At 35.2% G+C, this 18480-nt stretch overlaps 1 protein-coding gene across 1 annotated transcript in view; it reads right to left on the reverse strand.

Annotated features, from left to right (window-relative positions):
• Positions 1-6758: 6758 nt before the first annotated feature.
• The window catches only part of LOC138378418 (zinc finger protein 678-like), a 28164-nt gene continuing 16442 nt past the window's right edge, over positions 6759-18480 (reverse strand). Inside the window, 2 exon segments of the mRNA XM_069463761.1 lie at positions 6759-7119; positions 7121-7972. Of these exon segments, the coding sequence (XP_069319862.1) occupies positions 6759-7119; positions 7121-7972 (1213 nt within the window).

Genomic DNA, 18480 nt, shown 5'->3' on the forward strand with positions numbered 1-18480 from the left:
AGACCCCATTTAGCAAAAGCAATTTTAAGCAATAAGAACAAAATGGGAGGTATTAATTTACCAGACTTCAAACTATACTACAAAGCTGTGGTTATTAAAACAGCTTGGTACTGGCACAAGTACAGGGACACAGACCAGTGGAACAGAATCAAGAATCCAGATATAAAACCATCCTCATGTAGCCATCTAATCTTTGACAAAGCAGACAATAACATACTCTGGGGAAAAGAATCCTTATTCAATAAATGCTGCTGGGAAACCTGGACAGCCACATGTAGAAGACTTAAACAGGATCCACACATTTTACCTCTCACAACAATCAAATCTCGGTGGATAACAGACTTAAACCTTAGGTGTGAAACGATTAGAATTCTAGAAGAAAATGTGGGAAAGACTCTTATAGACATTGGCCTAGGCAATGAATTTATGAAGAAGACCCCCAAGGCAATCACAGCAACAACAAAAATAAATAAATGGGACCTGATTAAATTGAAAAGCTTCTGCACAGCCAAAAAAAACTGTCACGAGCGTAAATAGACAAACTACAGAATGGAAAAAAGTTTTTGCATGCTACACATCTGACAAAGCACTGATAACTAGAATCTATTTAGAACTCAGGTAAATCAGCAAGAAAAAATCAAACAACCTATCAAAAAGTGGGCAAAGGACATGAACAGAAATTTTTCAAAAAAAGACAGAAGAATGGCCAACAAACACATGAAACAAATCCGTAACATCTCTAATCATCAGGGAAATGCAAATCAAAACCACACTGAGATATCACTTAACTCCAGTGAGAATGGCCTTTATCAAAAAGTCCCAAAAAGGTAAATGTTGGTGTGGATGCAGAGAGATAGGAACATTCATACATTGCTGGTGGGACTGCAAACTAGTGCAACCCCTGTGGAAAGCAATATGGAGATACCTTAAACAGATACAAGTAGACATACCATTTGATCCAGGAATCCCATTACTGGGCATTTACCCAAAAGGACAAAAGACATTCTATAACAAAGATATCTGCACCCGAATGTTTATAGCAGCACAATTCACAATTGCGAAGATGTGGAAAAAACCCAAGTGCCCATCCATCAATACATGAGTGGATTAATAAAATGTGGTATATGTATACCATGAAGTACTACTCAGCTATAAGAAACAATGGTGATATAGCACCTCTTGTATTTTCTTGGAAAGAGTTGGAACCCATTCTACTAAGTGAAGTATCACAAGAATTGTACTCACCATCAAATTGGGTTCAATGATCATCACCTAAGAGCACATTTAGGAATAACATTAATCAGGTGTCGGGCAGATGTGGGTGGGGGAGGGGATGGGTGTATACATACATAATGAGTGTGACGCTCACTGTCTAGGGGATGAACACGTTTGAAGCTCTGACTCGGGGGGGAAGGTAAGGGCAATATACGTAACCTTAACTTTTTTACCCCAATATGCTGAAATAAGAATAAAAAAATAAAAATTAAAAAAACATATATGCTAAGACAGTCAATGATAAATGTTCTTCACGACAAAGGTGATGACTATGAGAATTAAAGCATCTGTTAATTAACTAGAATAAGCATTAGACAAGGGTGTGTGTGTGTGTATGTATATATATTTCAAAACATCACATTTTACATGATAAATACATATAAGGTTATCAGTCAATTAAAAAAATCAATAAAAATCTTTGAAGTATAGCATTGTTCTAAATGCTGAGCCTGGATCTTTGTCATGAGCTTAACTGAACAGTATCAAAAATATAAAGCTTTAGTGCTGTTTTTGTCATTTTTTTTTATTTCATCTTGTTATGGGGGATACAGAATTGCAGGTTACATACGTTGCTCCTGTACCACCTTTCCCCCCAAGTCAGAGATCCAGGCGTGTCTGTTCCCCAGGTCGTGCGCATTGCACCCATCATGTAGGTATATATCCCTCCCTTCCCCAGCCACCCCTTCCCGAGTCAGCACTTTCAAGTGTTACCACTCCCCAAACGGTGCGCAATGCACTCATTGTGTAGGCATACCCTCATCCCCTCCCCCACCCCCCACCTCAGTCTGATATCCAATTGGTGTCGTTCCCAGATTTGTATTTAGGTGATGATCAGGGAAACCAATTTTCTGGTGAGTACATGTGATGCTTGTTTTTCCATTCTTGGGATACTTCACTTAATATAATGGGTTCTAACTCTCTCCAGGAAAACCATAGAGATGTCGTATCTTCATCACTCCTTACAGCTGAGTAATATTCCATGGTATACATATACCACAGCTTACTAATCCAATCATGTATTGATGGGCATTTGGGTTGTTTCCACATCTTTGCTATTGTGAATTGTGCTGCTATAAACATTCGGGTACATGTGTCTTTGTTAAAGAATGACCTTTTTTCCTTTGGGTATATGCCCAGTAATGGGATTGCTGGGTCAAATGGCAGGTCTACTTGAATCTGTTTAAGATACCTCCATAATGCTTTCCACAGGGGTTGTACTAGTTTGCAGTCCCACCAGCAGTGTATGAGTGTTCCTGTCTCTCCACACCCACGCCAACATGTGTTGTTTTGGGTTTTTTTTGATAAAGGCCATTCTGACTGGGGTTAAGTGATATCTCATTGTGGTTTTGATTTGCATTTCTCTGATGATTAGGGATGTTGAGCATTTTTTTCATATGTTTGTTAGCCATTTTTATATCTTCTTTTGAGAAGTTTCTATTCATGTCATTTGCCCACTTTTTGATAGGGTTGCTTGATTTTTTCTTGCTGATTTTCCTGAGTTCTAAATAGATTCTTGTTATCAGTCCTTTATCTGATGTGTAGTATGCAAATATTTTTTCCCATTCTGTAGGTGGTCTGTTTATTCTCTGGACTGTTTCTTTGGCTGTGCAGAAGCTTTTTAATTTAATCATGTCCCATTCATTTATTTTTGTTGCTGCTGTGATTGCCTTGGGGGTCTTCTTCATAAATTCTTTGCCTAGGCCAATGTCTGTAAGAGTCTTTCCTATATTTTCTTCTAGAATTCTGATTGTATCACGCCTAAGGTTTAAGTCTGTTATCCACCGTGATTTGATTTTTGTGAGAGGTGAAAGCTGTGGGTCCTGTTTCTGTCTTCTACAAGTGGCTAACCAATTCTCCCAGCACCATTTATTGAATAGGGATTCTTGTCCCCAGAGTATATTCTTTCCTGCTTTGTCAAAAATTAGGTGACTATATGAGGATGGCTCTATATTTGGATTTTCTGTTGTGTTCCACTGGTCTGTGTCCCTGTACTTGTGCCAGTACCAGGCTGTTTTAAGAACCACAGCCTTGTAGTATAGTTTGAGGTCTGGCAAATTAATATCTCCCATTTTGTTTTTGTTGCTTAAAATTGCTTTTGCTATACGGGGTCTTCTCTGGTTCCATACAAAATGTATAATTATTTTCTCTACATCTGTGAAGAACGATGTTGGTAATTTAATAGGGATTGCATTGAATCTGTAGATCACTTTGGGTAGTATAGACATTTTAACAATGTTGATTCTTCCGATCCTCGAGCATGGTATATTTTTCCATCTATTTGCAAGTTCTGCTATTTCTTTTCTCAGTGTTTCATAGTTTTCCTGATAGAGGTCCTTTACCTCTTTAGTTAGGTATATACCTAGATATTTTATTTTCTTTGTTGCTATTTTGAAGGGTATTGAGTCTTTAATTTGGTTTTCTGATTGACTGTTATTGGCATATATAAATGCCTCTGATTTGTGTATATTAATTTTGTAGCCAGAGACTTTGCTATATTCATTAATGAATTCCAGGAGTCTCATGGTTGAATCCTGGGGGTTTTCCAGATATAACATCATACCATCAGCAAAAAGTGAGAGTTTGATCTCTTCCTTCCCTATTTGGACTCCCTTGATTCTATTAAATTATAAAAATACACTGAAAATACACACTCATAAGTAGATTCTAGATGGATACATATGTTGTACTATAAGTAATTGATAGAAAATTAAATTCAAACTTCTTCATTTACCTAAACTCTCTATTAAATGATGGCCAAGTTCTGATGTTTCTTTATATAGTGCTTACCATATACATCACACACTTATTAATGCTTTCCTTATTTTAATTATTTTCATATTTATGACATTATATGTTAAGATCTAATAACATTTTGCCTTTAAAAAGCAAACAATACTGAGTTCTTGATTTAATCCTCTGGCATTCAGAATTGTTTATATTTCTTTGTACTTTAAGGCTCTTACTTTTAGCTTAGGGCACTGAATCTCTCTAATCTTAAGTAATCAGATTGCTGCATGTATAACCTATAAATGGCCTCAAACTCTCTAAATTATTTTTTCACCAAATTAAAAAATTCTGGACTTCTCATCAGAACTTTGAAAGTACTGTGTGAACTGGCAGGGGGTGAGCACAACAGTGAGAAAGTTGTAGCCCAAGTACAGGCAGAAAGAAGAATGGCTTAGATACATTTGTAGAAGGGAATGAAGATAAAAAGCAAAAAACGCTGGAGATAATTAGGAAATCAAAGAAGCAGAGTTTCCACTTATAAATTCCAAGTGTTGGTTGTTCTGTAGGTCTCCTCTCTCCATATGCAAAATCAGTGCCATTTTTTCACCCTGGACATTTTCAATCTCTTACTCGGAGCCACAAACTCACTCCCACAGAAATATTTACAGCTAATTATAAAGCATTTACTACATACATAACACTGTCCTGTAATTGTTCCTTCTATTTAAATATCAAAACAACCTCATAATTTATAAATCCTTCTTAGTGTTTACCTGAACAAATTAGCCTGACACAGTCAATAAATCAATTAGGTCAATGACCAAAATTAAAAGAAACAGTAACCAAAAGTGCTTTCAATACGCTCCCCAAAATAGAAGGAAAATATAGAATGTACTAAGTAAATAAAATGAAATTAATACACTGTGGAATTACTCATACCTTCAGATTATTTCATGAGCACCATTAAATTTTATAAAAATCATTCTTATAATTGAAGAGCATGTCATATAAAGAATACTTAATGAACTTTGAAATAATAAAATTATACATTAGGCCTAGCATGAGTAATAAGCATGTGAGAACAGAGGATTGGTGTGGGCAGGTTCTGAACCAGAAGCTTTAGGGTTTTAAACAAATTAATTCAACATAAAGCAAAAAAAAAATTGCTTTCAGAATCTTTGAAGTTTCTAGTTTGCTAGTAAATTCTCAACACTTTTGAAATTACCTATTTTTTCCAATATTTCTTCTTTTCATTTCAAAATAGGTATACAGCCACATTCACATAAACATAATTACTTACTCTGTAAATCTATTACAACTAAAGTTCATCTTACCATGATGTATTTGTATGTTTGATTCCATGTAAATAAAAAATGTGTTTATTTGTGCTTCACTGGCTAGAGCAGTTGCATGCTGAAAGAAAAATGTAGGATAAAATGGAAGAAGTTGTCATTCAGTGTTCAGAAATGGATGGCTTTTCATTAAATGGACACTCTTTATTATAAGCATTACAGTAACAATGTAATTGCAAAATTAATAAAAAATAAAACTTTTGGTAACATTATTCGTCAAAGTATTAGAAATTTAAAGTCACTGATAAAAGGGATCACAAATGATGCCATTTTAGTGGGTAACCCAATTATACATTTTTACAATCCATTATCTCCAACTTTGAATAACATCGGATAGGTTAATGTTACTGGCAAAATAACACTTCATTCAATCTACAACATGTTTGACACATTAAAAACCTTTTTCAGTTTAATAAAACAAATTAAGTTTACATGTAATCTAAAAATATTTCAAAATTCACTCTATTTCATCATCCTAATTTGCTATTAGTAAAACAATTTATTTCTAATATTGTAATTGTTTCATTCTGATTATAATGACAAGAATATTAGTCTGTATACCTACATTACACATCACTTGAAATACTGTTTGTTAAAAGTCAACCACAAAGCACCTCTCCGTTTCATACATGTTACATTTCAGTGTTTTCAATTTTCCATGGAAAAGTACATGAATGATGCCTACTTAATAGAGAAAGACTTCTAATAACTGTGATGTAGCTACCATTAACCACACACATTCACATGCACACTAGGAATGAAAGCATAGCACCTACTGCTTTGAAAGTTGAATCACATCAATATTTGCTTATCAAAAAATGCAAAAAATTATACTTTGTTACATTTTCACCCCACCCTGACCAGAAAGTATATTTTACACATAATTATAACTCTCAGAAAATCTCTCTCTTTTTTAAAACTGACATACAATAAATTGTCTAACTATTTTAACTGGATTATTCTGTATAGTCAGCAACCTGGTTTAAAGAAATGGTTGAATGCATTAGTGCCTTAGTGCATTGTACTGTGAATCCTCTGATATCTATTTAGACTTGATTTTTGATTAAATATGTTCTGAAAGTTATTACGTCTGCAAAGTAGTTTTAAGTATCAATTCTCTGTTGTTCTCTAAGGCATACCTTTTGCATAAATCTTTTTTCACATTCATTAAATTTGTAAGGTTTCTATCTATTAAAAATTTTCTGATGTTGAGCAGTGCTTGAGAAAACATTGGAGGGTTTCTTTTCAGTGTAAGTTCTCTCATGTCCAATAAGATCTGTGATAGAATAAAGGTATGTTCAGTGCTCTACATTATTAATGTTTACTTTCAGCATAAGTACTGTTGTGCATTTAAGGCTAATGCATTGGGAAAGCACTTCCATAGTCATTACATTTATCTCACTTTTATCTAGTATGATTTCTTTGATGTTGAGTAAGATGTGAGCAGTTATTAAAGACTTTGCCACATTTTTCACATTTGTAGAATTTTTCTCTGGTATGAATTCCTTTATGTAGATTAAGGTGTGAGCACTGGGTAAAGACTTTGCCACATTCTTCACATTTGTAGGGTTTCTCTCCAGTATGAATTCTTTTATGCAGAGTAAGGTATGTGTCCTGGGTAAAGGTTTTGCCACATTCTTCACATCTGTAGGATTTATCTCCAGCATCACTTTTTTTTTAATGTACCTTAAGATGTGAGCACTGGGTAAAGGCTTTGCCATGTTCTTCACATTTGTATGGTTTCTCTCCACTATGAATTCTTTTGAGTGAGGTCTGTGCACCATCTAAAGGCTTTGCCACATTCTTCACATTTGTACGATTTCTCTCTGGTATGAATTTGTTTATGTACCTTAAGGTTTGAGCACTGGGTAAAGGCTTTGCCACATTCTTCACACTTGTAGGGTTTCTCTCCTGTATGAATTCTTTTATGTTGAGTGAGTTCTGTGCACCGGCTAAAGGCTTTACCACATTCTTCACATTTGTATGGTTTCTCTCCTGTATGAATTCTTTTATGTTCAGTAAGTCTTAAGCACCAGCTAAAGGCTTTGCCACATTCTTCACATTTGTATGGTTTCTCTCCTGTATGAATTCCTTTATGTTCAGTAAGATGTGAGTACCGGCTAAAGGCTTTGCCACATTCTTCACATTTGTATGGTTTCTCTCCTGTATGAATTCTTTTATGTAGAGTGAGGTCTGTGCACCGTCTAAAGGCTTTGCCACATTCTTCACATTTGTACAATTTCTCTCTGGTATGAATTTTTTTATGTACCTTAAGGTTTGAGCACTGGGTAAATGCTTTGCCACATTCTTCACATTTGTATGGTTTCTCTCCTGTATGAATTCTTTTATGTTCAGTAAGACTTGAGTACCGGGTAAAGGCTTTGCCACATTCTTCACATTTGTACAATTTCTCTCCTGTATGAACATTTTTATGTACATTAAGGTTTGAGCACTGGGTAAATGCTTTGCCACATTCTTCACATTTGTATGGTTTCTCTCCACTATGAATTCTCTTATGTGTAGTAAGTTTTGAGTGCCAGTTAAAGGCTTTTCCACATTCTTCACACTTGTAGGGTTTCTCTCCTGTATGAATTTTCCTATGTCCAGAAAGTTTTGAGCTGTGGTTAAAAGTTTTTCCACATTTATTATGTTTAAAACTTCCCTCTCCTGTATGTCTTTTTTTATGTGTATTTAGGTTTGAAGATTTGGTAAAGACTTTTATACATTTATTATGTTTGCAGATTGTCCTATGGGTAGTTGACAAACATTGAGTAAGACCATCATAATATACTTTCTGCCTCTTAGTGTCACCCACACACTCCCAGTCTTCTCTTAAGTGTACATTTTTAAGGCCACAGATTCCATATAGTCTCATTATTGATTTCTGGAATGAGTCTTTTATGCCCTGCTCTGGCACCAGGTCTCGGGTGCAATGGGAAGACAGTTCTGAAAGAAATGAAAATAACAAAGTATCTCACTAACTGGACTCAGGTGAATATACTTCACAATTTGAATATATAAAACTATACCAAGCACATTAGCAAGAAATCACAATAGAATACCATGGTCTTACTTCCATCACAGACGTATGACCTTGAAAGTATACTTACAAACATGACTTATTTGAGAATTCATAACTGCTAATAGTTTATAGCACCCCAGATGAGAATGATACCAAGAACCAAATGAAACTGGAAGGAAAGTTTGTTACATTTACCTACCAAAGCCCTTCCTCTGCGCTGATATAGAGGAATCACATTAGTAGTAAAATCCCATCTCCTGGACTCCCTTTCAAAAGAGAATGAAACCATTGGCACATATGTCCATACATTTGTTTTTTTATGGCCTTTCCATAAGCTGGTTTCTGTCTTCTATGACAACTATATAACTCTCTGGGAAACATATGCACATAACAAAAATAAAATTCTGCAGTACTATAATGACGGTACAAAAACATTTAATTATGCTATAAAATTTAAAAGACAAAATAAAAAAAAAGCATTGCCATATGTTTATTGATATACAATGTAAAAAGACATAATTATTGACATCAATATCATAAGGTTGGGGGCAGGTGTAAAGATTAAGAATTTTTGTATGCAACTGAAGTTAAGTAGTTCTCAGTTCAACGTATGTTGCAACTTCAAAGGATTTTAGGTAATTCTCACAGTGAACATCAGGAAAGTGTTTATAGAGATACACAAAGGAAGGTGGACAAAGAAACAAAATATGTCCCTAAATATCAGTGGCACACAACGCAGGAGAAAAGGAGAGGAAAGAAACAAAAAATAGTGACACAAGTTATATAAAACAATTAATATTAGGGAAATTATAAGTCCTTCCCTTTGAGAAAGTTATGTAAATATTTATGTACTACTATTTCCAGTCAGAAGACACAGTTAAACAAATGGATTACAAAATCCAACTATATTCTCTCTAAAGAGACTGTACTTCATAGCTTGTAAAAACAATAGACTAAAACTGGCAGGATATAACAAGATATACCATGAAAACCTTAAGGATATAAGAGCAGTGGAGTTCAAAGTTATATTAGGCACATTACATTTGAAGTGAAAAATGTTATAGTTTATAAAATACACTTTAAGCAAAAACTGTCACAAGAGACAAACAAGGACATTTAATATAAAAAGATGTCATTCACTGAGAACCCATGATAGTAATACATATATATATCTATCTTTATCTCACATCAAGGTTCGCAAATATATATAAAAAAAATAGAACTGAGGCAAGAAAGGGACAGCAAAATAATAGGATACTTTGATATTCCACTTCCCATAATAATAAAGCAAGTCAAATTAATAATAAGAAAACAGAAGATTTGAAAACACCATAGAGCAATTAGATCTAATAGATATATAGAAAATACTCTACATAATACTAATAGAACATACAATCTTCTTGATAGCTCATAAAACATTCTTCCTAAAAAACTACCTATTTGGCCACAAAACAAGTCTTAACCAATTTTAGAAAACTGAAATTTTACACACTTTAATTTCTGACCAGAATGGAATGAAACTGTGAATAAATCCCAGAAGAAACACAGAAAAATTCACAAATATATGAAAATAACACACTTTTGAACACGTTCTTGTTCAAGGGAAGACTTAATGCTCTGAAGACATCGGTAGCAGTCTACAGATTCAATGCAATTCCTTTCAAATTCTCCATTTAATTTTTTTCAAAAATAGAAACAGCAAACCCAGAAATAATATGGAATCTCAAGAGACCACAAAGATCTGAACAATCATCAAAAAGAGAAACAATGCTATTGGGACCACACTTCCCCGTTTTAAAAGATTAAAAAAGCTACAGTAGTCAATGAAGTTTTCTACTGGCAGAAAGACAGAAAACTGGACCAATGAATCAGAAAGAAACACAAATATAAATTCCTGCATATATTGTAAAATAAAAAGGTATCTTCACACTCACATTTATTTCATCATTATTCACAAAGGCCAGTAGATGAAAGAAACCCAAACTGCCCTTACAAAATGAAAGGATACATACAATTTGAAATTTAGAAATAATGGATTATTTCTCAGCTTTAAAAAAACTAATAATCTAATAATATCCACAGTAGAGATAAAGCTTGAAGACATCATGCTTAAGGAAATGTCAAGCAGAATAAGACAGATATTTTATGATTATACTTGTACAATATTTCTAAACCAGTTCCACTCCTAGAAACAGAAAACATGATGGTGTTTGTCAGCAGTTAGGCAACGGGGAAAATGGGTAGTTTTCTCATGTGTACTGAATTTTAGTTTTAGGAAATACATACATTCTAGACATATATTGCATAATGATGTAAATATAGTTAACATGACTGATGTGAATAATTAAAAGTAATCAAGATTGTAATTTTTGTGATTTTACAATAATTAAAATAAAAATAATATCTAAAAGAGATACACAGTTATGAGGCTCTTCAAAACTATCCTACATATTATAAAACTGTTTCTTTTTTTTTAATTTCAAAGTATTATGGCAGTAAATCATTCAGATTATATATATTGCTTTTGCACCAAGTGATCAAACCTACAAGTGTGTGCATCCACACACATTGTGTGCACCACACTCATTAGGTGTGAATTTTCCCAACCCCTACACACCCTTCCAATGGTACAATACCTGCTGATTTTTACTTCCATTTGGTCACATATGTGTGGATCAATTGATAACAATTTGATAGTGAGCATGTGTGGTGCACATTTTTGCATTCTTGTGATACTTTACTTCAAAGAATGGGCTCCAATACAATCCAGGATAATACAAGGTATGTTATTTAACCACTGATTTTTGAGGCTTAGTACTACTCTATGGTATACAAACATCACATATTTATATGTATTTATACATATATTTATATGCATGTATTTATAATTACCAAAGTTGTTTCAACATCTTTGCAATTGTAAATTGTTATGTTATAAACATTCAAGTGCAGATGTCTTTATTAGAGCATGACATTTTTTCATTGGGTAGATACCAAGTAGTGGGATTGCCAGATCACATGGTAGTTCTACATTTAGTACTTTGATGTGTTTTCATATAACTTTTCATAAAGATTATGCCAGTTTGTAGTCCCACCAGTAGTATATATAAGTGTTCCTATCTCTCTACATCCACACCTACACTTGTTTTGAACTAATTGATAAAAGCCATTCTCACTGGAGTAAAGTGATATCTCACTGTGGTTTTCATTTGCACTTCTCTGATGATTAGAGATGTGCACATTTTTTTCATATGTTTCTTGCCCATTAGTACATCTTCTTTAAAAAACTTTCTGTTCATGTCCTTTTCACCTTTAATGGGGTTGCTTTATTGTTTTTCTTATTGATTTTCCTATGTTATATATAAATTCTAGTTATTAGCAATTTATTGGTTATATAGCATGCAAATATTTTCTCCCATTCTCTAGCTTGTCTATTTGCTCTAGTTATACTTTTATTGGCTGTGCAGAAGCTTTCAAGTCTGATCAGGTCCCATTTACTTATTTTTGTTGTTTCTGTGATAGTTTTTGGGATCTTAATCATAAACTCTTTGCCTAGGCTGAAGTCTGTAAGAGTATTTTCAACATTTTCTTCTAGGATTCTTATGGTTTCACGACATAGGTTTAAGTCTTTTATCCATTGTGAGTTGTTTTTTGTGACAGATGAGAGGTTCGGATCCTGTTTTAGTCTTCTACATGTGGCTACCTAATTTTCACTGGATCATTTATTGCAAAGGGATTCCTTTCCCCAGTGTATGTTCTTGTCTGCTATCACATGGCTATATGAGGATGGTTTTACGTCTGGGTTGTCAGATCTCTTCGATTGGTCTATGTCCTGTTCTTGTGACAGTACCATGCTGTTTTCGTTACTATACCCTTGCACTATAGCTTAAAGTCTGGTAAATGGATGCCTCCCAATTTGTTCATTTTCCTTAAGGTTGGTTTTGTTATACAGGGTCTTCTCTTGTTCCATATGAAGCATAGAATTACTTTTTCTCAATTGGTAAACAATCAAGTTAATATTTTAACAGGGATTGTATTGAATCTATAGATTATTTTTAGTAGTATAGACATTTTAGTCATGTTGATTCTGCCTGTCTATGAGGATGGTATGCTTTTCCATATGTTTGTATCCTCTTCTATTTCCTTCCTCAGTGTTTTGTAATTCTCCCTGTAGAAGTCCTTCACCTCCTTAGTTAGATATATTCCTAAGTATTTCATTTACTTTGTTGCTATTATGAAAGGTATGAGTCTTTGATTTGGTTCTCAGTTTCACAGCTGTTGGCTCGTGTGAAGGCTACTGATTTGTGTACACTTATTTTGTAACCTGAGACTTTCCTGAACTGATTTATCAACTCCAGTAGTTTCTTGTCAGAATCTTTTATTTCCCTTTCATATATGTAATTAGATTAATAGATTTGCATATGTTCAACCATGTCTGCATCTCTAGAAAGAAGCCCGCTTGATCATAATGGGTTATTTCTTTGAAGACCAGCTGAATTCCATTTTCTAGGAATTTATTGAGAATTTTTTATCCATATTCATAAGGAATATTTCTCTGTATTTTTCTTTTTGTTCTGTCCTTTTCTGGCTTTGGTATCAAGGCAATGTTGGCTTTGTAAAATATGTTGAGGAGGATTTCTTCCTTTTCAATGTTGTACAATAATTTCTGCAGGATAGGCTCCAGTACTTATTTTTACATATGGTAGAATTCAGGAGTGAATCAATGTGGTTTATGACTTTATTCTTAAGGAAAGTTATTTATTACTACTTCAATACCAGTCCTGATATTGGTCTGTTCAAGAATTGTATATCATCATGAATGAGCCTAGGGAGACTCGTTTTTCTAAGAACTTGTCCATTTTCTCCACGTTTTCATGTTTATGTGTATAGAGATTTTTAGAATATTCAAAGATGATATTTTGTATTTCTGTGGAATCAGTTGTAATTTCTCCTTTTTCATTCCAAATTGAGCTTATTAGAGTCCTATCTTTTCTGTTTCTGGTTAACCTCATAAAAGGCAGGTCAATTTTGTTTATCTATTCAAAAACCAACTTTCTGCTTCATTAATCTTCTGTATAGTTCCTTGATTATCAATTTCATTTAGTTCTATTGTGATCTTGGCTATGTTCTTTCTTCTGCTGAGTTTGGGATTGGTTTGCTCATCTTTTTTCAGTTCTTTCAGTTGATTCATTACATTGTCGATTTGTTACCTTTCTGTCTTTTGGATGTAGGGATTTATGACTATGAATTTTCTTCTCAGGGTGCTTTAGCTGTTTTCAAAGATTTCGATAACTTATGTCCCATATCATTTAGTTGAGAGAATGTTTTCATTTGCATCTTAATTTCCTCCTTGATCTGCCAATCATTCAGCAGTAGGTTGTTTAGTCTTTATGACTTTATGTAGAGATGAGTGCTTCTGTTGTTGATTTCTAATTTTATTCTAGTGTGGTCTGAGAAAATGCATGGTATAATTTCTTTTTTTTTTAATTTTGGGGGACATTTTTTATGGCTTAGGACATGATCAATCTTAGAGAATGTCCTCTGAGCTGATGAGCCAAAAGTATTTTTTGGTGTTTTTGGATAGAATGTTCTGTAACTGTCTAGTAGGCCCATATATTCTGGAGTTTTATTTAAGTCCCTTGTCTTTTTGTTTATTTTCTGCTTGGAGGAGCTGTATAGTTCTGTCAGCAGGGTGTTGAAGTCCCTGGCATTATGGTTGTATTATCTATGATTTTGTTTAGGTCAAGCAGTTTTAGCGGTATGAATCTGTGTGCTCCTGTATTTGGTGCATAATAAATATTTTAGATTATTATACCTTCTTGGAGAATTGTTCCATTTATCATTATATAATAGCTATCTTTCTCTTTCATTACTTTTGTTGATTTGAAGTCGAAGTTATCTGATATGAGAACTGTTACTCCAGCTTTCTTTGGGTTTCAATTAGCATACAATGTTGTCGTTTGACCTTCAATCTCGATGAGTCCTTGTGGGTTAAATGTGTTTCCTGAAGATAGCAGATACTTGCCTGTGTATATTTATGTATTCAGCCAGCGTATGTCTCTTCACTAGGTAGTTAAAACCATTCACATTTATTGAAATATTTGATTAATGTGGTGGATTTCTGTTCATCTTGTTGAGTTGAATGTTGTTGGTTTGTTTTATCTCTTAAGCCACTGGACTTCTACCTTAGCTCTTGGGTGATTTCATGTTGTTAAGTGTTTATCATGCTAATCTATGAATAACGAAGTTCTGAGTACTCCCTGCAGGGAAGGTCTTGTCTTGATGAATTCCCTCAGTGTTCGCATGTCTGAGAAAGACTTTATTTTCACCTCAAGTGAAACTTAATTTTGGAAAACACAAACATCTAGTCTGGGTATTATTCTGTTTGAGAAGTCCCAATAGGGCCCCAATCCCTTTTGACTTATAGGTCCCAGTTGAGAGGTCTGCAGTTAGTCTAACAGGGTTTCCTTTGTACGTTACCTGCTCCTTTCACGTTATGGCTCCTAGGAGTATCTCTTTCATGTTTATTTTGGCCAGTCTGATGACAATGTGTTGTGATATTTTTGTCTCTTGATGAATCTCCCAAGGGTCCTGTGAGCTTCTTGAACCTGGATATGTAGAGTTGTAGCAGGGACATGAAAATTTTCCTTAATTTTACCCCAAAAATTATACAACCCTTGTTTATTTTCTCCTTCACCCTCAGGAGTCACTAAGATTCTTATCTTAGGCCTCTTTACATGATCCAATGTATCTTGTAGGCTTTGCTCATTCCTCTTATTTCTCTGCTCTATCTCTGTGATTGACTTGTTTAATTGAAAGGTGTTGTTTTCAAGCTCTGAGTTTCTTTCTTCTGCCTGATGTAACCTGTTCTTAAGGCATTCCACTGTGATTTGTAGTTCATTGAATGAATTTTTCCTTTCCAGAAACTCTGTTTGATTTTTCTTTAATTCAATATCTTTTGTAAATTTTTCATTCTGTTTTTGCATAGTTTTTGTGGTTTCTTTGTGTTGGGTTTCCATTTTATCTTGAATTTCATGGAGTTTCCTTTCTATCGATGTTTGAAATACTTCATAGGTCCTTTCTGTATTCTGTTTTTGGTTGGTATCCATTGCTAGGGGGCTGGTGTTCCCATTTGGGGGTGATGTTTCACTCTGATTCTTCATACATCCAGAGTCCATTCACTGGTTCCTTCTCATCTGGAGCAGACTTTGCTTCTTTATTTTGGATTTTCTTTTGTTTAGATAATGATATGCACGGTTTATTTTCTGAGTTAGTTGGTGCTTGTGAGTGAGAATCAACTACACCCTCTATGATTGAGTAAATGTGTAACAGGCATGTGAGTTAATCTCCCTGTCAGTAGATGGTGTTTGCAGGAAGGAAGAAGGTAAACTATTGTTTTGGGATCCTATGACCAGCTCTAGTTCCTCAGGAGAAGCCCTCCAATACCCCAGGCGGTGGGTGCGGACCATGAAACCTCCATGTAAGTCATTTATTTACTACCACAGAAGAGGCAGGTGGGGAATTAGGCTGGGTGAGTTTAGGTTGGATCATGCTGTCCTCCAGTTCCACAAATGCAGTTCACAGGTATGTATAGGTTAAAGGTTCATTCCATGCTTCTGGGTCCAGAAGGGGCTGAAGTGACCACATTCAACTCTTTTGTCTTCTCTCTACCCTCAGGAAACTCTGCCAGGGGGACACTTCCCCTTGGGGAACCATGGCAGCTCAAGGAACTTTTGGACCAAGCTGAACTCTCTATTAAAGTGAGTGGTGTTGTGGGCAGATTCCATACATCAGACGGAGGCACCAGATGTATATAGTTACCGTGGTAACCAGTATTTATGCAAATTGATTCTCCTTGGTTCAGCAAAATCCAATATGGCAGTTCTCGAGGGTAGGTTTGGAGGGGGAACATTGATAGACCAGTGTTTTCCTTTTCTCCTCCACACCCTCCCAATGGACACAGCCTTTCATTCACTGCCTAATTTTGAAACTGGGACCCTTCCCCAATGCTTCTCATCCTGTTGACTGTGCTATTAGCAGGCAGATGCACCAAGTACCTGTCAATGGGAAGATCACAAGCTGAGGCCACACTGCTGGAGCTAGGTGAAAATGCACCTGTGGCACTGAAAGCTGGCCATCTCAGCACAGAGAATTCCAGCATCAGCTATGGTGGCGAGAACGGGCCATGGTCTTCCTGTAACACTCTCAGGAAGCTTGAGTGCCAGGCCAACCTCCTCCTCTCTGAGTTGCAGCACCAGCTACACTTTCCAAGGCAAGCTCGGCTGGTAGTTCGCACCCCATTGCCGAAGGCGTGCTCAGTCACCCAGTGCAGCTTTTGCTGGAAGTGTGCTACCCATTACCCAAAGCAGGCTTAGTCACTCAGTGCAAGGTGCTTTGGCAGTTGCTATGGGGTGAGTGTGGTCACACAGCTATGAGAACCTTAAGCCAAAATTACTTCCTGGGATGCCGGGAGTGCATCAGGTGCAGAATGTGGGGTGTCCAGGTGTAGTGATGCTGCCTCTCTTGTTGCTCATAGCATATTCGCATGGCATGAGAGACATGCATCGTATTGCAGGCCTGAGGCACCTGGGTGGGGGAGGTCAAAATCCCTTACTTTTTCCCTGGGCTCCAGAAGTTCTATGATTTTGTTTGTGCCAGTTCCTACCTTCTATCCTCCTCTCCTCTCAGCTGCTCATTACCTGCTCTTAGTGTCCTGGAATCCACTTATTTCAGACTCTATGGTCCACTGCTCACCAGGAATCATCCTCCACTCCCATCTGTTGAATTCTCAACTGTTCTACCTGAAAGGTCCGACAAGCCTTGGTTCTCGTCAGCCATCTTGAAGTCTCCTTACATGATTATTTCTCTCACACAAACATAATACACATTCACCAATAAAGAGCTGCTGAAATTACAATTTTCATGACTACTCACCTAGTCAAGATAAAAGAATTATAGACCACAAACCAAGAAAACAAGTAAGTTTGAAACACACTAGAAAATTTTTACTCATACAGGCAAACAAACACATACAGAATTATTTTAGCAATGGCTAAATTGGTAATTCCAATTTAAATAGTAACTCATACTGTGTTAAAGTGAGCAGAGTTGAATATTGTCACACAAAATTACAATGCATAGGTAAAAGCAAAGATAAAATTAACTGAACTTATCACAAGATTTCAGGGAATGCAGAGGATTCACAAAACCTGTTCCACAGCAACAAAAAACATAAATCTCCAGGAATCAATGCTTAAGAAATGGAGATATTTGCAGTATCTGAAAAACATTAAAAATAATCATCTGACACATCCCCTACAAACAAAAGAAAACACAGACAACAAAATCTGCAAAATGATGCCTGAAGAAACTGAGATATTAGCAGACATAAAAACTATAGCAAAAACCCAACACAAATTGTGGATCTGAAAAATAAAATAACTGAGTTGAAAAATTCTCTAGAGAAGCACAGAAGCTTCTCTAGAGCAGAAGAATCAGAAGCAGAAAAATTAGAATGAAGCAGAAGAATCAGGAAGTTGAAGACATTTCATTTAAAAATATTGAGTCATGGAAGCAAAATTTTAAAAGGGAGACAACTGAAGGTGGAGTATGGGACTCTTGGACACAATCAGGTAGACCAATATATCAAAGAAAGATTCCTAGAAGAAGAATATAGTGGGAAAATGGCAGAAAGATTATTTGGAGAATAAAGCAGCTGAGAATTTTCTAAATTCCAGAGTGATAAAAAAAATACTACCAACTAAGAAGGCTTTCTCTGGGAAATATTTTTTCAAAAACAAGAGAAAAATTAAAGATTTTCCAAGTTAAGCAAAAGTCAATGGTGTTCATCACCACTGGAATAGGCCAGAAGAAAGGTAAAGGAAGTCCATTGTGATGAAAAATAAAATGATATTGGGTAGCATTATAAACACTTAAAAACATAAAGCTCTGTGTTAAAGATAAATCTACAAACAGATATAGAATTCTATATGATCATGATGGTTCATAAACCCTCATAATAATTCTATAGAATTAAAAAAAAACTGAAGGCATAAATGTGCAAAAAGCTGTTCTAATATATACAATATAAAAGGTATAATTTGT

This window comes from Eulemur rufifrons, chromosome 30, assembly GCF_041146395.1.
Source record: "Eulemur rufifrons isolate Redbay chromosome 30, OSU_ERuf_1, whole genome shotgun sequence".
In the NCBI taxonomy this organism is placed as follows: Eukaryota; Metazoa; Chordata; class Mammalia; order Primates; family Lemuridae; genus Eulemur; species Eulemur rufifrons.